The sequence below is a fragment of the Penicillium chrysogenum genome (assembly GCF_028827035.1).
Source record: "Penicillium chrysogenum strain IBT 35668 chromosome Unknown utg000002l_segment0_segment0, whole genome shotgun sequence".
Taxonomy (NCBI): Eukaryota; Fungi; Ascomycota; class Eurotiomycetes; order Eurotiales; family Aspergillaceae; genus Penicillium; species Penicillium chrysogenum.
The window spans coordinates 2,087,835-2,109,194 of NW_026622750.1; the positions used below are offsets into that span (position 1 = coordinate 2,087,835).

Here is a 21,360-nt window from a genome sequence, read left to right on the forward strand (position 1 = left end):
TATCGAAAGTGCCCGGCGGTTAGGACCTGCCCCAATCGGTTCATGCGACTCTTGTTCTCGCTAGAGCTTCCTATTTGTGGAGATGAGGGAAATAAATATCAATCCACAGTTGGGAATATACCTAAGTAAATATAAATATAGCTGACTAAGGCTTTTCACTACCTAGGTACAAATCGTGGAAAATATAGTTATACGAGGGTTCTAAAAATGGAGAATATCGGCGAAATTCCCCGAATACACCGGAGCACCGTATGACTCTGTTCACTAAAGCTCATCGGGATAGAGGTCGTCTTTACGAGAGTATAAAATAACCATTGAACCATATCTGCATATCTGCATGCATGTCTCAGTTGTTGTCCACTCCACAATGAGCACATTTGAGTGGATGAGAAGACAACTCGTATAAGCATGTGATAGCGGACCCAACCTAGGTAGTCTCCGTTCAGATCTGATTTTCTCGGTATGCCGGACAAGTGGGCAAGTGGGCCCTTAGAATATTCGAAACAGGTGCTGTTTGACATGTGCGAATTTGTAGGGCTATGTTGTCAAAGTAGATTAGAAGATGTATGCGAGTTCCAAGGTCTGTCGATTGCATACAAATAAATATCAATGCTACTCCATTGAGGGGACTGACATGGTCCTTCTACTTGTTATTAATAAATTAATAAATTCCGAATTGATCTGACCTCTCATTTCCACTTCTGTCGCTTGACAAGCATTTTAGCGCGTGAGGTACAACGGCGAGGTCCGGTTTATGGAATAGACGGGCACACCCGAACATCTTTAGGCCTTGCTTTTGTGGCTAAGCGAATCCACTTATGCCTCTCCTATCGATACCGACAATAATAGACCGTTCGAGCCCGATTCCTCTAAGACCGATCTCACCGAGCCGGAGTGTTCCCCTCTAGCGGGTCGAAAGATTGCTCGGAGGAAGCCAAGTCTAAGCACTAGAATAAAATCGTTATAAGCAGACCTATCGAATGTGGAAGTGTCTACTAGGCCCGATACTAAGTCCTAGATAATAATACGGATAAGGACCTAGCCTAGGTGCCGGAGGATTACGGCCGATCTGCGGTAGTTGGGGCTTCCACCCCAAAAACCCATTTTACCACCACCACCCACATATTTCGATTCTCTAGCAGCCCCAACCATAGTAATGCATTTTCTGATCCCTCATCTCTGTGACTACCAGCAGCATGGGGAAACCGCCATCCAGCCACTGCTACAATACCTACAAAATGTACCATGATTCAAAGTAATCACCATATGGTTATCGTATCTGCATGTGTTGAACCCAGCCGAGCGCAACATGCACAGCCTCTTCCCTCCTCACGCTCGGGGGAACATCATTGAGGCCAGCTCGCAGAGCTTTGTATGCTGGGTCGTAGAGATTGTCGAATTGCTCACAAACTTCTTCGTGTTATTAGGGAGGAGTGGGGTGTGTTGGAATAAAATACGGCATTATTCCACTCGACCAACACAAAAACCACGGTTAATGTGTATAGCCTAATGAAGGCCATACCCCAGTTTTGACAGGGTGACTAACAGAACCCGGGTAGGTAACTAAACTGTACAACAGCTAGCTGCATTGCAGGAGAGCAGGAGGATCGAAAGGGACTTTCAAAGTGATCCGGTTTGTCCTGAGGACTCGGAATGGAGCGGAGGTCCCCCCAGTCGTCCTGCAAGCTGCAAGCAGGCCGAAATAAGTTCTTGCCAGCGATTTGGGGGGACTATTAGGACATGCATGGACCCCAGTCTTTAGGTGGAGGAGGTGCTTTTTTAGCCAACTTTGACCTATCTTCAACAGATCTTTTTCCACACCCCAGATAGGCCTTCAATGGGTTATATCTTGCTTATCCCGGATGCAACATCCGTCTTTCCTAATTTTCTGTTTGCTTATTTGAAGATCCCTCGGATCTGAATAGCGCCATTTCTTTGTGCCCGAGAGCTGCCCGACCAGCTTCTCATTTCCTGCTATAAATTGCCCTTCCTGTCGTACGCAGTTTTGTTCTTCAAGTTAAATCTTCAGTTAAATCAATCTCTCTGATCTCACCTTCCCATAGACCTTAGGATACTCAGGGGTCTGATACAACTCGACTGCCGTGAGAAGCTCTCTGCCGGTTTACCCTGCACCCGGCTCTTGAACCCTGCCACACGCCTAGCTTAAGACGCCAGAAACGTACCAAGTTTCGGTGGCCTAGTAAGGACGATGACAAGAAATAAATCTTCGAGGCGCAGGGCCGATGAATTCAGAAAAGGTGGCCCCCTGTCGGCGGATGGGAAAGCGCCTTCGGTGGTCGAAGGGAGTGGGTTTAGACTGGAAGTGAGTGTGATCGATACTTCACCAACAAACCATTCTGAGGGAACTGGTAGGTCAAGGTCGCGGCAAGCGGCGAAAGCGCGACTTCGCCGCTAAAGCCAATCCGCCTCTCGGGCGATGGCTATGACGACGTCTTTAAGGAGATACCGAACCGGCCGACGACTTTAAGTTTGTTGCATGTCGAGGCAGAGAAGGTAGATGCGCTGGGCCGTCCCGGTCGGCGTTTAGCTATTGTGGCTCTGTCAAGAAAACCGGCGATGATCACTGTGAGCAGGAAACAAGGCAAGAGTTGGAGGGGGACATCCCCGAAGAAGGGCAATCTCGCCATCGCCATGATTCTGGCCCTCGGATTGCGCTATAAGACGGGTGGTAGCGACGATAACCGCCGCCTTCGCCGGATGGTACCGGAGCTGCTGGGACTTTCGCCGTCGGCGACGATATATATGTTCCGCGACTTCTGCCAGCCGCCGTTTCTCGACTTCCACGATATTTTGAACTTGGTGCATGCGGTAGCGCGCAATATTGCGCATCATGACGAGGGCGAAGGCGAAGATGTGGCCAGCAATGAGGCTGTCGACGACGAAAAGAAGTCCAAAAACGAAAATGACGCCGAAAGCAAAGCAAATACTGATAGTAATAAGAATGGCGACAACACAGTCGTTGACAAAAATGAGGCTGAGGACCACAAAGGTGGTGCCGCCCAGCCCATCTTAGCGCTCAGAGCGACAGCAGAGATCGTCGCAGACGTCTTAAACACGAGCGTGAAGGAGATCGACTCGGACAACACCGGCAAGAATACTAGCGCCGCGGGGGCGCCTCTGGCTAAAGACGCAGAGTTTTTCACGGACTGCTTACAGAGGTGGGACAACGATATCGACCGCGGTATCCAGGTCGGGCTAGTGCTTGCAGGTGTGAGGAAGTTCTATCGGCGGATTAAGGACAAGAAGGAAAAAAGGTACGATCTGTCGCTTTGGCTGGTCGATATGGTTCTAGCCGGCCTCACGGGAGTGCCAATCGGGGGGTTTGTTCCAGCCATAGTCCAGTCGGTATCAGCCAAAGCAGGCAATGACCTGAAGGGTCGCAGGTTGGAAAGGGTCAATGACATGTTTTCGGCAATCATGGATGCCTACTATAGCAAGGTTGAGATCCCCCTGCATAGAGATGGAGGTCTGGCGGGTGTCAGTGGTGTTGATGCTGTGGTTTTCACAAGATGGGTCGACCTGGTGCTAAAGTACGACACACCTGCGCAGATATAACTATATGGAGCGATAGTCTGGCCGCCTATTGGATTGAAATACGCTATGATGGCTGTGCGGTGTAGCAAATGCCTTATCGATACTCCCTGTTGGGAACCAGCTGAATGTCGGACCGCATAGGGAGGGAGGCTAGCAACGACGAGTCCGACTCTGATCTCGACGTAGATCCAGAATACGATGACAGATACGACTCCTAGATGCGCTCTAGTTAGCCTAGGCGAGCTGTGGGTATTTTGGGCGCCGTTTCCGGCGCACCGCTACCCGTCACAACTATAACTCTATGCGGGGATTCGCATCCGGGAGACGGGTCAGGTACATCTTCTGTCCGCAGATGCTTCCGGATTTTGGACCTTTCTTACTTCACAATTAGTATGTGGCAGGCTCTTCCGCTAGGGAAAGAAAGCTGACTTGTTAAGGGCTCCTCCTACCCAACGCTAAGGTTGATATCTGAAGCGGCTGCCTTGGGAATTATTGCTAAGAGTGTAGCTCTAATATCGGCCATCAGCCTGAATGAGGAAGGGATTGACTCAACACTGAGCGACGCTGCTTAGGGTAGCTTGGGAGGAAAGGGAAAGCGTGGTCTGCCCCAGGATCCCTGCTATCGGGAGCACCAGGGGTGCCTGCGATAACTTTCTCACACTTCCCGAGTTCTTCGATTGTTTTACATTCTATCCTCATTTCTATTTGATATTTTCCCTCTCCATACATTGTCCAATTCTACAATGTATGTTACTGTCTTCCGCGTGATCCTCGGTGATCGACTACTCTGGAAGGGACTACAGCACGGCTTAAATCCGTGACCCCACATTCCAAGGCTTGTTGTTCATTTGACACGGAGAGCATGAAGTGTCAGAATCTATCGATATCCATGACAGAATGCGCTTTTCGGTCAAAGGAATCTTGTGGTTCTATGGACTTCTTTTGACGACTACCATTTCTGGAGTCTACGGAGACACAGAACCGAACCTCATGAGCGAAGAATGTAACAAGAGAATACAAGGGCGAAGGTGAAATACCGACACAGAAATACTTTCAATGTTCGTAAGTGCAATCCTTCCGTCGGTGTTGATTTACCACCCCACTGCCTGGTCTATAAGGCCATGAATCATAAGGCTTTTTCCATTACTACCGCTGCGTCTATCAACAAATCAACAATGGGAGCTGCCTTCCCGCCCAAGGCCACTTTCCCTTTGCCACTCAATGAATCTGAGGTTACGGCTTTCGAGGATGCGCAACACCGTGCATTACCTGCAAGCTTCGAAGAGCTTCTTGCTCTGCACTCTGAACAGTCATCTACACATGAAACCATAGCGAACGACCCCGATCTGACTATAGAGGATCTTAAATTCCCACTTCGGACGGAATGGAGTCATAAATGCCATATTTATACCCAGCCGCCTTGCCTCCGGCCCAAAGAGCCCTCGACCGGGTATTCTGTTCTGTCGCGGAGGCGAGCGCGTGACGGGCAACGTCTACGAGATAAACCCGAATTGCGGCCACAATGAACGACATGATCCGACCAATGGACGGAAACACGGTTCTCTTCTTCACGGAGGCTGATGTGTCGCCATGGCTAAAGACAATGTCACCACACGAAACAAACTGTCTCGGGATGTTTCTGGCGAAGCTTTATAATCGACATCGAAGCTTTATAATCGACATATTTTCATCCCCCGAAAGGAAGGGCCGGAGTCATATGTTCTGAGAGGACCGATTACGGCAGCTCCACCTGGATCGATCACCGAGGTATTTCAATCGGCCCAAATTGACTGAGCTTCGATATAAAATTTGTGTAGAAGAACTCCCATTACTATGGTAGATTAAATGAAATCAGTAGCCAATTGTAGAAACCAGGCTTAACTGCTCAGGTGTAGATGATTCTGGATACATGATATAGCAGGGATCTTCGGCGTCTTCGGTGTTTGATAAGTCGGAGTAGCCACATTTTCTCCACTTCCGCTTTTCAATGGCGCCACTCAACTTAGAGCTACTTTACTACGTATATAAAGCCCACAGAATAATCTCACCTAATATTCCTATGTTGAGCATTGACCCTAGCTTTCATTCCCTGCATCACATCTGACTCCTGCACTCATCATGACTTCAGGAACGGTAGTACCCGTCCCGGCTAGTGACACATACTACAACCTTGGCTCTTTTGCCCATCCCATCACCACCACCAGTCCCGACGCCCAGATTTGGTTCAACCGTGGACTGATATGGGTGTATTCTTTCAACCATGTGGAAGGTGCCTACTGCTTCGAACAAGCTATCGCCCATGACCCAGCGTGCGCCATGGCCTACTGGGGCCTGGCTTATGCGGTTGGCCCAAACTACAATAAGCCGTGGGAGAAGTTCGACCAGGGAGATCTACACACTTGTGTGCAACGAGGATACAATGCCACACGGCAAGCAAAGAAATGCGCGGCAAATGCAACTCCGCTTGAACAGGCTCTAGTCGACGCGATCCAATTCAGATTCCCGACCGACCAGCCTGCGACAGATTACCCCGCTCTGAACAAGAGCTACGCCGCGGCCATGAAGCCGGTGTATGCTGAATTCGGAGCTGACTTGGATGTTGCCACAATTTATGCCGATGCCTTGATGAATATGACCCCATGGGCTCTATGGGATCTGTTTACCGGCAAGCCAAACCCTGAAGCACCCACCATGGAAGCACAGGCAGTGCTCGAAAAAGCACTCTCACAGGAAGAGGATGGTGCATACCTGAACCCTGGGTTACTTCACTTGTACATTCACTTCATCGAGATGTCGCCCACTCCCGAGCTGGGTATCAACGCTGCCGATCATCTCCGCGACCTCGTTCCCGACGCTGGTCACATGCACCACATGCCCACTCATTTGGATATTCTGATGGGCGATTGGCGGCGCTCCATCGCCTCGAACCACAAATCAACGCTCGCGGATGACAAATTCTTCCAGAAGTCAGGCGCCAAGAACTTCTATACCTTCTATCGCATGCACGACTATCACTCCTTGGTCTATGCGGCCATGTTTGCCGGTAAATCAAAGGTTGCTCTCGACGCAGTCACTCGCATGGAAGCCACCGTGCCTGAAGAAGTCCTTCGAATTGAGTCCCCACCTATGGCTGATTGGCTAGAGCAGTTCATGGGTATCCGCCTACATGTGATGGTACGCTTCGGTATGTGGGAGGAGCTTAAGGTCAAAGAGCTGCCCCATGACCAATCATTATATGCAGGCACCACTGCCACTACCCACTATGCCAGAGGTATTGCATTCGCCGCCACAGGGGACGTGGTATCAGCCAAAAAGGAACAGGAGCTCTTCCGCCAAGCGTGGGCACGCGTTCCCGTGACTCGTCGCGCATACAACGGTAACATCGTCGACGTGCTCAAAGTCGCCGAGTCGATGTTGGAAGGAGAAATTGAATACCGTTGCGCCAACTACGATAAGGCCTTCGAGGCTCTCCGCCGTGCAATTCATCACGAGGACACTTTGCCATACAGTGAACCTTGGTCGTGGATGCAACCTGTTCGCCATGCATATGCCGCACTGATGATGGAGCAGGGCAATTTGGAAGAAGCAGCAAAGACATATCGCGCAGATCTGGGTATGGATACTTCTGTCATCCGGCCGCGTCGTCACCCGAACAATGTCTGGTCGCTGCAGGGATACCATGAGTGCTTGGTTCGTCTGGGGAGGGTGGATGAAGCGGCTGTAATTGAACAGCCAGCTAAACTAGCCCTTGCGGTAGCCGATGTTCCGATCAAGTCATCGTGCTTCTGCCGCTTGGATACGTTCCAGTCGCCGTCCTTGCTCAATAGGAGTTCTCCAAATGGAGAACCCTCCAAGGAAAAATGCTGCAATGCTTAACGTTTTACTTCGAGATTTCAACAACCAAGTGTCTTCCAAAAGGATTGCAGACGGCTTTACTGATATTTAACTGTTGAAACATATTCCTTAGGTGTCTTCTCGTTATCTGTTTGCTTTTATAAGAAATATCAAAATGTTTTGATTCATCATTCGTCCATGGAGGAAAATTATCTTTTCCTTTCCCCGTAGAGTGTTTACTTGTTGATACTTCCTTTCCCTTGCTTCGGGAAGTCCCAAATTAGAGCTACATATTACTTTGTCGCTCGATTAATCTTATCAGAACAGGCGAAACAGACCGTAGTAATATAGGACTTTTATTCCTTCAATCTGTTCCGCCTATCTCATAAAAGCAACATCACTCAATAAATGTTTAACAAGGGGGGGTCCCATTAACAATCCCCTAAATGTTTGCGTTATTCTTTCCTTTCGTGTCTGCATCCTCTGGACAGATGCTGGTGATATGCATGTGGGGTACGAGTCTAGTAAAAAACCCACAAATCCCCCACAAATTCCCTGAGCAACCTTTGAAACCAAGATACCGGCGGGCCAATCGGAGTTCCTATTTAAACACCGAGACCCTCATTTGGCGCGTTACCCGATATGGAAGGGTTTATCTGAAAATCATATCTACAAATGTACAACCGGGGATTTTGATTTTGATTTTCGTTGACCCTCGGCTTTCGCTACTCTTACCAGAGAAGTGAGGTCAAAGTGTATCGGGGATAATTTGTATTCACTAGTCGTGGGGCTTATAAAAAGAGACAGTGATAATCATACGACTTAAGGTTGCAGTTCACAGTTTATCTTGAACGTGGGATAAAGCTCTACCAATTTGGTCGCTCGCAAAATTATAGCCGCCATTGCAAACATTCAAACACCATGGGGTCCATCACAGATTCCTCGTCTGGCCCTATGAGATTTTCTCCAAGCGCGGCCAAGCTGCCGTTGACCTGGGAACCAAGCATATAACATGGGACGTGGTCAGTGACATGTGGCATCCTCAGACCAACCCGGATGGTATCCTCTCTGTCGGGATGGCAGAGAATACATTACTCCATGACACACTTCTCGAGTATATCCACGACAATTCTCGCTTTACGGGCTCACTTCTCACCTACAACAATGGAAGCATGGGATCCAAGGCACTTCGAAAGTCAGTCTCGCACTTTCTTAACAGATACTTCAATCCATTCCTCCCAGTGGAACCAAACCACATTCTAATGACAAATGGATGTTCCTCTGCGATTGAGCACTTGAGCTGGACATTTCTGAACCCAGAAGAAGCAATCCTCCTGAGCAAGCCGTACTACAGTACTTTCATCGCTGATATCACCCTACGTCCAGAAGCGGTGATCGTACCAGTGGAAACGGGGAACGTGGACCCTCTGAGCCCGGAGGCTGTCGACGAGTACGAGAAAGCGGCAATGGAATTTGAAGAACGCACAGGAAAACGAGTGCGGGCTATCATACTCTGCAACCCACACAATCCTTTGGGTCGTTGTTATCCTCGCGCAACAGCCGAGGGCCTCATGAGACTCTGCCAGTCACGTCAGGTGCATCTGATCAGCGACGAGATCTACGCTCTTTCAGTATGGAAGAACCGTGTGGATACGGACGTCCCATTCACACCCTTTGAGTCCCTTTTATCGAGAGACACGTGTGGCTTGATCCATCCCGCTCTTGTGCATGTGCTCTGGGGCATGAGCAAGGATTTCGGTGCCAACGGGCTCCGAGTTGGTGCTGTTATCTCGCAGTCCAACCCGGAGCTGCATATCGCACAGAAGTGTTTGTCGCTGTACTCATTTGTCTCTGGGTTATCGGACCACATCACAGCTTCCATTCTTCGGAATGATGCTTTTACCGATAAGTATATTCAGACAAATCAAGAGAAGCTCTCTCTATCACACGAGTTCCTCGCCCAGCTCCTGGACAAACATGGCATCGAATACTTGCATGGGTGCAATGCTGGATTCTTTTTGTGGGTGAACCTTGGTAAGAAGTATATCGAGCTTCACCCGGAAGAGACAGGACAAGGTCTCGAGTTGACTGATATGATATTTGATAAACTATTGAAAAGCAAGGTTTATGTGGCTCACGGGACTGATTATGGACCAGAGAATCCGGGGTGGTTCCGCTTGGTGTTTGCACATCCTCTTCCCTGGCTGGAGGAAGCAATGGCACGCATTATACGTGCTATTTATGAACTTTGATATACTTAGAATTCTATTTTCGGTACATTTAGCATGGCCAACTTGATTAAAGGTCAAATAGAATGTTTTCAAAGGTTGGTTCTCTCATTTCTGTAATGATAGCGCACATGTTTGTCTAGATAGGTACCAATATTAGGATTGAAATTGATAGTGTGCCAATTAGACCCAGGTGGTATTAAATTTAGCATAGGATTCTTTCTCTTCTATAGCCTCACCTTGTCCGTCGAGTTACACCGATGAGGATCCATAAAATCTTGTTGCGTGCATATCGTATATACGGCTTGAAGCCTATCTAGTGACTTATCTTTGGTTTTTACATGGCTTTCCAACCTAGTATCACTTCTTACCCTCTTCAGATGGGGAATTATCTGCCTATCGCATTTGGGGTTCCGCTATGCCCGGAAGGTCCCAAGCCGGGACGAAGTCGCATACGAATAAGCCCATATTCAGAATATGGGCTTATTCGTATGCGACATGGTGGCACTTATTTGGTGCATTGGACTAATTGTGGTGACATTCTATTCGAGTGTTTGACCTCTTAATGAAGATATGTCTGCAAAGAACCTCTTTGCCAACTGTATCAGTGTAGTTGCTCTTGTGGTCATTTGAATCGGTGCTCAGATATGGTACCGCTGCCCATTGTGGACGTTCGACCTCGATGAGCTCCGGCGATTTTATGGGAATCACTCCGAGAAAGAATCGGTGCCAGCAAGGAAATCGCTGATGCAGAAGCTGAAGGTTATTCTTGAATATATTAGTCTTGTCATATTAGATATTAAAGCTTTCTTGCATATTTTCCATATGAGGGCCTTTAGTAGAAGGACATCAGATCTGAGGTTTGCATTCCCTTGATATACCATCTGCACATGACCTAATTTACAGCTTCTAGTAATGATTGGCCTTCAGAACTCAATTACTTGGTGATTGCAGGATCCATAACACCGGCGGTTGCAGCTTTCAAGCGGTTTTTGGCGGGTTGGACGAGTGCCGAGGACCCCAGAAGGATGCTAATCTCACGATCCTCTCCTGTTCTCCTGTTCGTCTCTGCGCACCTCAGTGAATCAGGGTGACAGACCTTTTTGTCCAATGCCAAGATATCATGTTCATCAGATTGAGGCTGTGCAAACCGAGGACTTGACCAATGACTCTTCCTCTCCTCTCCTCCTCCCAGCACTTGATATGGCGATGATTAGCGCATACGAGAGATCTACAAAGCCAAAGAGAAAGGCTTGAGAGGCTTGGAACTCTGTTTTTCTACCTGCTTGGCAGCCAACATCGAGAAGGTGCTTGTCTAGAAATACCCCTCTTTCGCAGGGCCACTATACAAATGATTCGCAGAAACTGCGTGTTTATCTTACCCGGTCTTGTTTCTCGTTAGCGTTACTCGCTTCGTCCATGGCAGACACTAGCAGCGCGGAGGCTCAAGGCCTTCATGACCTATGTCTCTCTGCCTTCACTGCGGAGTATAAACACGACCATCAGTCTGCTGCCTCCCTTCACGGGTCATCAGTCGAGCATCTCACACAGGCCCTCCAGAGGACCGGTCGATTTGAGCACAACAAGAAGCGAGTACTAAGACGGAAAATCAAAATACACGAAGGTCGCCTTCGAAACCTAAACATACAGCATGCTGCCCCTTTTGTGTTAGTGGTCCCTCAGAACAGGCAGGATATAATCGAGGAGCAGCTTCAGCGAGGGGTTGCAAAAATTGGTCTGGTGAGTAAACCCGGATAAGGGAACCAGAACAAACTTCCCACTTAATACAAAGGGGGGCTTGCAAACTAATTTCTTTCATGGCTACAGGAGGATATGGCGCTAGGAAAGCTCAACCGTGATCGCGTTCAAGACCCAAAGGCGAAAATCGAACCCTTTTTCCAGTATCTTGTGAGACCACCTCTTCCGTCTTACACGCCAACGGTAGACCTCGCTGTTCCCAATCTACGGTTCGACATCACCGGGGATGCTGAGAATTCGCCTTTCAAAATCTCCCACTGGTGCTCCACCAAGGTCAAACTTACCGGAAGTGAGGAGAATCTATACATTTGTGACGGACTCAAGCGGAGAAAGCGACAAATACCAGGTGTGACAATTTCTCGAGTTTCAGAGTATCCCCAGCCATACATCACAACTCGCGTTGGGCCAGCTCGCTGGAATTTTAGCGGCCGGACTTTGGAGCATACAACCAGCTACGGAAACGTGATTAAGGAGAAATCAGACCGCAGCACCGAATGGGCACCACGGCGCTTCACATTCGGAGGGCGTCGTTTTGTCTGGAAACCTGACCCTGCGACAGGCCATGATGCCGAATATCTCGTCGAGGTTCGCTCGGAACGGCCAAAGGCAGGCAGCAGAACAGGCAAGATCGAAGACGAGGTGTTTGAGACGAAACTGGCGTGGACGAATGGCTACAGGTTTTTCAAGGGTACTCAGGTTGAGGTCGTTGGTGGGCTCGATCCGTTCTTCCGGGAGTTTCTGTTTGCCAGCCAATGTACGCGATACCTGATCGCGAAGTTTGGGCACTAATCATCGCATTATTGTGGTAGCATCAACTGATATCGGAAACGAGAATATCACTTCTAAAAATACGAACCGGTACCTCAAAGCGAGTGGGGATGTGCAGATCGACATAGGAATACGAGATTCCCATCACTCCAAGGTTAGCCAAGAACGAATAGAAATCCGATTGTCAAAGATTCGCCCAGACCTCGGGATGATCTTAACCTTTTTATGAAATCAATCCCATTTCCCTTCCCTTTCTTTTTTCCCTCTCGTTTACACTCGCTTTTCCATCCTCCAGGTTGCAGCAGATCGTCAGCTTTTCAGCCTTTCAGCCACCGCTCAGAATATGCTTTGGCTGGTTTTATTTGCCATCCCCGGTGTCCGAGGGCAGTGTTCCCAGGAGTGTGGACCAATTTCCTCGCTTTTATCATCATGCTCGCTTCCTGATCTCGACACGGACTGGCACGAGTTCCAACATCTCCCCATCGAGCGCAACCTCTCTGGTCTGGAATACGCCCCATTTGGAAATGGCCCTGAGACAGCTCGAATCGCGACCTACGACGAAGCGCGATGCTTCTGCACCAAAGCAACCAACTCACTCTCAGACTGTGAAGTCTGTGCCCGCTCAGCCTGTTCGGGCTCATGCTATTCCGAACCCGAGTCAGAGACCCCAACAGCCAACCAGAATAAGGTTGCAGAGTATTATCATAGGGATTGTAAGGCGTTCGGGTATTTTGCTAACTCGACCCTCTCCTCTCCTTCTACGACTCTATCATCCATGCCGCCCACGACTGAAGCACCGGACTACAATAGCGATTGTGAGATCTGCGGTGTAATCCATGGACAAATTACGGAATGTGGTCTCGTCGACCTAGACACGTCCCCGCCACCAACTCAGACGAGTGTACTCGCGGAGGGGTACGATTACCACGGGAGCGTATTACTCAACCGAACGGCCGCCGAGTGCTTCTGTACGCTCCCTGTCTTAAGACGACTCGATGGCTGCAGACGATGTATCACCATCCGAAACGACGACCTACGGGAAGTCTTCGATATGTATCGGTCCGAATGCCATGATCTAGGCTACTGGACTGACAGCCAGGTTGTGGAATACGAAAGCTCCCCGAGTAGTACTACTAGTGCTCAATCCGGGTCGAGCCCGACTACTTCACAATCACCGGAATCTCCACAGACTGGTGAGGGAGCTGATCTCAAACCGAGACAACCGCTGCTGCCTCTTCTTGTATTATCTAGTTCTATGTTACTTTGTATTTTCTGATAGTGTATAAGGCTACAGAATGGATGGATGGGTGATTTCTTTTCCGACCCCTTGCCGAAGCGATATTCAGGCTACAACAAGTATATATCCCCATCTACCTACATACATGTAGAGTATTCCACTTCCTGAAGACGAACTTAGAGCCTCGTCAAGGCCTGCCGGGGCCTGATCGCCACTCCTATTATTACGCTGCCCTATGCCGCGCGACTTCGAAACAGCCATTGCGCCTCGGCGAAGTCTAACACAGCCCTAACTGGCCTGGTATGTGAGACGGGTCTGGTTTGCATTTCTCATCTTCTTTTAAGCCTCTTAATAGGAAGTGGACAGCCGAAGATAAGTGCGGACTATTGAAATTAAGACACTTTAAAAAGCCACTTATAAAGTGGTATTCAGGGCCTTGCTAAACATGAGTGCCAACTTCGCCTGTTTTAGTCCTCCTCGATGCGAGCTTAATTGTGTCCGAAGCTGGCCTGGCAGGGATTCATGGGTCGTGATGTTTAGTATTAATCCTTCAATGATCGAACCCGCTCCTACATGTATGGGAGCTTCGTAATATGAGATCCGATTTAGATGGGTTCCCCGGCGCGGGAGGCAAGCGCTTGGCGCCGAAGGAATATTTTATGCAGTACGTCAGTCGAGATGTTGTCTCGATAGCGGGTCTCCAGGATACGGGGAAGTTGCAAGGAGGCACCAATAGGTGTGCCCGTAAGTTGATCGCTGGCGCGCACGAAGATGGGACTTCTCTCGTTGAAGCCCGGTGATTTTCCCCTTCTGTACACGGAGAAACCAATTTCCTGTACCCGAAAGTGCTTCGGGGTTGCTTACGCCGATATTCCCGACTGCAGGTCCCAGACAGCCCCCTTGCTGCGGGGGCACTTCTGGAGTCATCGCAAGTGTTGCGGATTATGGGCCAATGTGACCCCGACGTCACTTTCCTCGGTGAAATTGATTTGACCTTACCACCAATCACTTTCAGTCGGAAAATACCACAATGAGAGTTACTTAGAAGATGACAGGGTATTTATTGCCGAGGTGCTATATCCTCTCATGGTTGTCGACACGCCAAGAGTAGCGCTAGCATGCTCATAGCTCTAGCAGATTGCGTCAAAATGGCTTTAAGAGGGGTCGACCCCCTGCGCAAAGCTAAGAACACACGAGTGTCTCAATTTCTACCATGTTGAAACTTGGTGTTGGTTTTCTGGTTCTTGTTGGACATCTAAGCCATCACGCCGTGGCGTCCAACTGCACCTCATCTTCCGCAACAGTTCACTGGCTCGGCGACAAACCGACGTACCATGCTGGTGTGACTTTCGGTCTGCCATGGCCGCAAGGCAAATATCGACCCCAAGAGACTAGCTTCAGTCTTACTGGCGATACTGAAGACGAATCAGAACTGCAATCTTGGGCAACTGGCTACTGGGCCGACGGTTCCCTCAAATGGACAGCGCATGCCATTGCCGAATCAAATCAAATCTCTGACCAATATACCGTTACTGCATCGTCCCTGGGCTGTGTCAAGAGCTCGTCTTCGTCATCAGAATCCAGTGCACCAAATAGCTCTATTGTTGTAACAGACAATTCCGACGCGCTTACTGTCAACACGGGGGAGGTCGCCGTCTCATTTCCTAAGGGAGGGAACGTCATTATTGGCGATATCAAGACAAAGAGCGGCAAGGTTATCGGTGCAAACGGAAGACTTGTGCTCCAATCTCAGGACTCGGTGCCGGATAATTTTGACAACCGAGCAAATTCCCCCATCCAATATTCCAACTTTGACGGCAACATCAATGAGGTCTTTGTGAATCAGACATCGGCTCGCACGCTCGTCACTGTCCGTGGAAATCATACGGTCACCGATGGTACCGACCACGATCCGTGGCTGCCATTCGTTGTCAGATTCTATCTTTATGCCAACTCTGCCACTATCAAAGTGATGCATAGCATCGTCTTCGATGGAGATGGGAATGATTTCATCACCGGGCTCGGTATTCGATTCGATGTTCCATTGAAAGGCGAGGAGTACTACGACCGACACATTAGGTTCGCTGGCGTGGATGGCGGCATCTTCAATGAGGCAGTTCAGGGAATAACTGGACTGCGGAGAGACCCCGGCGAAGAAATCAGGGCAGCACAATTTGCGGGGCAGAAACTGGCAGACCCAGAGACTTGGGAACCCAGGGTCAGCACTCGGCTGAAATGGATTCCAACGTGGGCAGACTACAGTCTTACTCAGCTCACAGCCGACGGCTTCGGCCTCAAAAAGAGGACCAAGGCTGGCCAGTCATGGGTCAACATCCCCAGCGGAACCCGTGCTGAAGGCCTGGCTTACTTAGGTGGTGCTACGCAAGGAGGTCTCGCCGTCGGTCTACGGGATTTCTGGAAGCGGTACCCGGTTGGGCTTGACATTTCCAATGCTGCCTCCGATACTGGTAAACTCACTTTGTGGTTATATAGCCCCGCTGCTGAGCCGTTGGACCTGCGACCCTTCCACGATGGCTTAGGCCAGGATGGATATGAAGATCAATTGGACGCTCTCGAGATTACCTACGAGGACTGGGAACCTGGCTTTGATACGCCATATGGAATTGCTCGAACTAGTGAAGTATACTTGTTCGCGTTTGACCAAACACCAACAAGTGACAAACTCGCATCGCTCACTGCGTACATGAATGATCCCCCAGTGTTGGTCGCGGAGCCGAAATATATCCATGAAACGCAGGCCCTCGGCGAGTACTGGGCCTTGCCAGGAATTGCCAGTCCCGCTGCAGCTACTCTGGAAGATCGGCTTCAGTTCATTTTTGACTTCTACAAGGGCCAAATTGAGCAGCGTCGCTGGTACGGCTTCTTGGACTACGGTGATTTCATGCACACATATGACCCCGACCGACACACCTGGCGGTATGACGTCGGTGGTTATGCCTGGGACAACTCAGAGCTGTCACCAGATCTCTTCTTCTGGCTTTACTTCCTCCGTACTGGCAGCAAAGATGCGTACCGATTCGCCGAGGCCCTGACAAGGCACACAGGTGAAGTCGATGTGTACCACATCGGTGACTGGAAAGGACTGGGCACACGCCACGGTGTGCAACACTGGAGCGATAGCGCAAAACAGGCTCGCATCTCTCAGCCGCAGTACCGAAAGTACTTCTTCTACCTCTCCGGGGGAGACGAGCGCGTCGGAGAGCTGCTGGAAGAATTGCTTGACACCGATAAGACTTACGGGGAGCTTGATCCGCAGAGAAAGGTTCGCACAGACGGCTGGGAACCCAGTCCAAACTCGACGGTTTCGTTTGGTCTTGGAACCGATTGGTCGGGTCTTGCTGCAGGGTGGTTGATTGAATGGGAACGACGAGGTCCGAGATGGGAAGAGGCCAAGACCAAGTTGACCAACACGATCGCAGGAATAGCAAATCTGACTAACGGATTCGTGACCGGCTCGGGGCTGTACGACCCTGTGACCTGGACATTGGGCCCTCCCCCTTCTGACCCGGGTAACCGGGGGAACGTATCTATATCACATCTGAACGCAGTCTTCGGTCTTCCCGAGGTTGTTTCTGAAGCCATCGCCTATCTGGCGGATGATATACCCAAAGGGTTCAAGCAAGCCTGGTTGGATTACTGCTACTACTACCATGCCTCAGCGTCGGAGCAGAAGGACCGATATGGAGTGAGCTTCAGCAAGATAAGTCTTCTCCAGGCGCATTCGAGGCTGGCGGCGTACGCGGCGTATGAGACTAAGAATAAAACCCTTGCGCTGCGGGCCTGGAAGGACTTTTATGCCAGCGATGGACTATTGCCGGACGCCCCCTGGAACATCACGCATGTGGACGGAAGCGACGTTTTGGTGCCCGTCGATGAGGCTGCTTGGCTTGCGACCAACGATATCGCCCAGTACGGTCTGGCTGTCATTCAGAATTTGGCCTATGTTTCGGATTCGCTTGATGACTATCAATCATGAGGTTTGATGGTATAGACGTTTCGAGCCTGCATATAATCTCCTTCATAGTTTCATCAAATATACAAGTATCATCTTGACACCACAATCCACAGTAATTGGATTTGGAACTTTTCTGTGCTAGCTTGACCATGTAATAGTCAATATCATGAAGTGAATTGGGACTCACCTTGGATAATGCCAGTGGGGTTCAGTGGGTATAAATGAGATGGACTTATAGTGACCTACGGATCTGGCACATTGAATGTCGCAGTATATGTCACCAACCTGGGTCCCACGATAACATTTTCCATTTGCAAGAACACTACAGATCAGATGCAACTCTCCCCACATTTACATATTCAATACGATGTCTATCAGCGCATGCGTCGCGAGATTAAAGCGTGTTCCGGGCTTAACTGATACAAGAAAACATAGAGACATCGACTTACTCATAACAAATATGGTATTCGAATTATTGATTATTGGCAAAACATCACATTTCATCAATCTCAGGCTCTCGCTCCTCTCGAACAGGATCCCGCTTCGTCTGCGCGGACTTGGCTGTCTTCGGACTCCCGGGAGGCGGTTTTCCTCGGAGACTTTCGATGATCTCGTCCATTGTCTGATGATGACTTGTCAGTGGTGTGACGATATGTGAAACATCTGATCATGTACGAACAGGGTGATAAGAGTCGTCAATCCCCCGGTTTCGGTTTCTCCTCTCAAGGATCTCGGACTTCAAAGGCGAGTCCTCAAAGTCATCTGGGAATGTCGCAGCGACATTAACTAGGACGGATTGTATTAGCTGCTATCGGGCCTGTCTCAATAGGTATGCTGGTCGTACATTTCTGATCACCATCATTTCTAGACTGGACCTTTTGTGCAAAAGCTCGAGTCAGCCTCGGGACGTAAGAGGTAGAAGACCTCGCGATATATCGTTGCATATTGGTTCATTCACCACTTGTTGGAAAATATATCTAATTCATTTCACATCACCACCTGAACGACAGCTGTTTTTAAAGCAGCGAGAATATACTCCGCGATTAGGTCATACTGATGTCAACCGTAACGAACTCGCTGAACACGAAGAGTATCAGCAGATCAATCGAGAAGTGCGATTTCAAGAAATGGAAATAATTGACCCAAGGCAAAACTTCGTCATGACGTTGATCCGTTGCGCCACCGAGCAGCTATAGTTTAGCGGATGCGACAATTCAACAGTGTCTTCATATAAGCACAGCGACCATCTCTTACTAGTCACTTATACACGTCTTAGCTTTTATGATAATTTCCCATATGTTGCTGAGTAGTTAGTGTCTGCTGATATACTCCAAGGCAACGCTGCTTAAAATGAGCCTTAGTCGGATCTACCAACCTTAACATGTATATATTTTGTACAGCGTATATTTCTAAGGCGCAAATGCAAAAGGAATGTGAAAGAATATGCCCATTCACTAACTCGAGTCATCAATTAGTTCGACCTAATATGTTTTGTAGCTCCTTTCTGTCATTCCCTTCCTTGCACGACACTAGAAGTGCCCCTACCGCGCGATATGTTTCCATTAAATCCTCAGCAAGGTTCGCAGCAAGCTGAAAAACATCCTCCTCCTTTGCATATTGTTTCATAGGTGGTAAGGGATGGCGATACTGTCAGATATATTTAAATCCACGGAAATTCCGAAAGATCTTGTAGGCTCCATGCAGTGTCGCACACATACCACCACCCGCCGTAGCCCAGGCAGCTCCCTGCAAGCGCAAGGAGTTGATCGGTATATTACGATTCTTTGTTGGACCTTTACGTTTTCACTTAGCTGAACTGGGATTATTACCAGGAGAGACTACGTACCTCTGGGCACAGGCCATGATCGTCTTGGTAGTCTCCCGACCTGTGAATCAAGGAGTGTTTGGAAATCGTTGACTGATGAAGACATCTCTCTCAGTCGAATATGCGAGTAGTTTGTAGTTTCTTAGGTATTTGATGGCTTGGTTTTCTTTACTTCCAAGCCTTGCGATGTCACGTAGTTATATATCCTGATATATCTATAGCTAGCGATTGGCACCCAATGACATCCGAAGGCACATCATCTGATATTCTACATACAGACAGCGGTTCTGGTAGACTGGCGTTCTTAGTTATAATTCGCTTTCTCGCTCGGGATCCGTGGTTGACTATATCAAGGGCTTGATATCTGGCCGTGGGCCATGCTGTGGCAAAGGAACATGAACTCTGGAATCGGTCTGGATGCTTTTTAATTACTCCGTACTTCCAAGGTTAGCTACCAAAGGAACAGCAAGGGTGAGTAATATAAATCGGAAAGGGAAAGCCGTACAAGAAGATGATAAAAGAGCAAAGAACTTAGGACTTTTGTCTGATTTTGTCTGATAATGAACCAGAGTGTGATGCTGTTGTATTAATTATACTGTATTCACTATACTTCTATATGATATCTTCAATGTCCCTTTCTTCTCAGGAACCAGAGAATAGCCAAAAACACCGATGCAGCGATGTACGTAAACCCAGTGAAAAGCTGTGCACCAAGGTATTTTCCTGTTGCATTGGTCAACGCCAGGGCAATTGGCTCTGAGAAAGTCGATGGCACAATAATACTCAGCCAAACAAGATTCATCCCGTGAGCGACTCTTTCCACACCAAGGATTTCTGCAACCAAAGGTGCTATCGTTGCCCAGATGTTTCCCGCCACAAGTCCTTCAGCAATTGCATAGAACATCAAAAGTCCGTAGCTCTCCGAGTTCACCCAGACTGCCAGGCTAAGAACGCCGGCAATAAAGGTTGTAATGCCGGCGATGTTGATACGACCAACGCTGTCACTGAAGTAACCAATGAGAGGTCGGCCGATAGCCTGGCCGAGATTGAGTATGCCACTGACCAGTGAGGCTTGAGAGGAGGTGAGGCCAATCCGTTGGCCGTAGTCAGCCAAGCTGTAAATCAAGATGAAATAGCCCAGTATAGTGAAGAAGCTGAATCCGATCAAAAGATCAAAGTCTCGCGATTTGAGGATAGCGATATCCATCGTGATTTTCTTGGTTTTGTCTGGTTTGTTGCGATCTCTGATCAAGAGCACACAAACGGTATTAACCGAGAACGCCAGAAGACCGAGTACTCTGAACGCCCAGCTGAGACCGATGTTGTGAATCATGGCTGACGCCACTAGGGAGTAGATAAGACCGCCAAGGCCAGCGCCTGACAGGGAAATACCACTGGCAAGTGATCGTTTAGATGTAAACCATTGTGGGACCACCGATGCGACAGGAATGAATAGCAAACCCATTCCCAATCCAAAGAGAATGCCTTGGGTAAGAAAGAGATGCCAGATTTGTTTGGCGAAGCTGGCACATATGAGACTCGCTGTTTCGCAAATGACACCTGCAATCATAGTCTTTCGAACACCATACCTTTGCGTGGAAATGGTTGCGAGGGGAGAGATTGTGAACATGGTGGTCAGGCTCAGAGAGCCTACAAAGGCATATTGTAGTTTCGTTCCGCCCTCAAAGGTCCCATGCTTGAGATAGTATGCCAGAAAAACAGCATATGCGGAATTGAAGCCCCACGAATGTGCGTTCACGACGGCAGCGGCCACGGCGCATACCCATCCGTAACCGCCATCGGGAGGAGCATCCGTCTCAGATGTGACCACCGAGGATTCTTGCCCAGACTCTTCTGCATCCTCTACTGTTTGTGTTGGGGTTTCGTTTTTTGAAGCGATCAAGGTGGAGTCTTTGGAACCAATCCAAGGGAGTCGACAGGAAATTGACGGCCCATGCCTGGGTGGTGCTCCCATGGTGATTTTCCGAGGCGAAAAAAGAACCCAGTCAAATGAGAAAATATTCCGAGGTACAATGGCTGGGTATATAATGAAAGCCCCGGGGGCAGGAAGAATCGAGCTTCAAATCGGCGTTGTATTGGCCTTATGCTCTGTGTCCAAGCCCTAAGCACTATTTTCAATTTGGCTCTCAGTTTCTAACAAATAAAATCGTAGGTGCAT

At 49.0% G+C, this 21,360-nt stretch overlaps 8 protein-coding genes across 8 annotated transcripts; 6 read left to right on the top strand and 2 right to left on the bottom strand.

The window, feature by feature from the left end:
* Positions 1-1,309: 1,309 nt before the first annotated feature.
* N7489_004340 (uncharacterized protein) lies at positions 1,310-3,576 on the top strand (the record flags this gene model as incomplete). The annotated part of the gene is made up of 2 exons (XM_056710092.1): positions 1,310-1,372; positions 2,374-3,576. 2 exons carry the CDS (start codon positions 1,310-1,312, stop codon positions 3,574-3,576), a joined length of 1,266 nt encoding a protein of 421 aa, XP_056568513.1.
* Positions 3,577-4,730: 1,154 nt separating this feature from the next.
* N7489_004341 (uncharacterized protein) lies at positions 4,731-5,081 on the top strand (the record flags this gene model as incomplete). The annotated part of the gene is made up of 1 exon (XM_056710093.1): positions 4,731-5,081. One exon carries the CDS (start codon positions 4,731-4,733, stop codon positions 5,079-5,081), a length of 351 nt encoding a protein of 116 aa, XP_056568514.1.
* Positions 5,082-5,673: 592 nt separating this feature from the next.
* Positions 5,674-7,431, top strand: N7489_004342 (uncharacterized protein; the record flags this gene model as incomplete). The annotated part of the gene is made up of 1 exon (XM_056710094.1): positions 5,674-7,431. The coding sequence occupies one exon, from the start codon at positions 5,674-5,676 to the stop codon at positions 7,429-7,431; it is 1,758 nt and encodes a 585-aa protein (XP_056568515.1).
* An 879-nt stretch (positions 7,432-8,310) lies between these two features.
* Positions 8,311-9,641, top strand: N7489_004343 (putative aminotransferase, classes I and II family; the record flags this gene model as incomplete). The annotated part of the gene is given in 2 exon segments (XM_056710095.1): positions 8,311-8,315; positions 8,327-9,641. 2 exon segments carry the CDS (start codon positions 8,311-8,313, stop codon positions 9,639-9,641), a joined length of 1,320 nt encoding a protein of 439 aa, XP_056568516.1.
* Positions 9,642-11,036: 1,395 nt separating this feature from the next.
* Positions 11,037-13,419, top strand: N7489_004344 (uncharacterized protein; the record flags this gene model as incomplete). The annotated part of the gene is made up of 4 exons (XM_056710096.1): positions 11,037-11,357; positions 11,445-12,129; positions 12,185-12,297; positions 12,439-13,419. 4 exons carry the CDS (start codon positions 11,037-11,039, stop codon positions 13,417-13,419), a joined length of 2,100 nt encoding a protein of 699 aa, XP_056568517.1.
* Positions 13,420-14,593: 1,174 nt separating this feature from the next.
* On the top strand, positions 14,594-17,377 carry N7489_004345 (polysaccharide lyase family 26 protein; the record flags this gene model as incomplete). The annotated part of the gene is made up of 1 exon (XM_056710097.1): positions 14,594-17,377. The coding sequence occupies one exon, from the start codon at positions 14,594-14,596 to the stop codon at positions 17,375-17,377; it is 2,784 nt and encodes a 927-aa protein (XP_056568518.1).
* Positions 17,378-17,849: 472 nt separating this feature from the next.
* N7489_004346 (uncharacterized protein) lies at positions 17,850-18,300 on the bottom strand (the record flags this gene model as incomplete). Its single annotated transcript, XM_056710098.1, has 3 exons — positions 17,850-17,978; positions 18,036-18,142; positions 18,201-18,300. 3 exons carry the CDS (start codon positions 18,298-18,300, stop codon positions 17,850-17,852), a joined length of 336 nt encoding a protein of 111 aa, XP_056568519.1.
* A 1,506-nt stretch (positions 18,301-19,806) lies between these two features.
* Positions 19,807-21,156, bottom strand: N7489_004347 (MCT family MFS transporter; the record flags this gene model as incomplete). The annotated part of the gene is made up of 1 exon (XM_056710099.1): positions 19,807-21,156. The coding sequence occupies one exon, from the start codon at positions 21,154-21,156 to the stop codon at positions 19,807-19,809; it is 1,350 nt and encodes a 449-aa protein (XP_056568520.1).
* Positions 21,157-21,360: the final 204 nt, after the last annotated feature.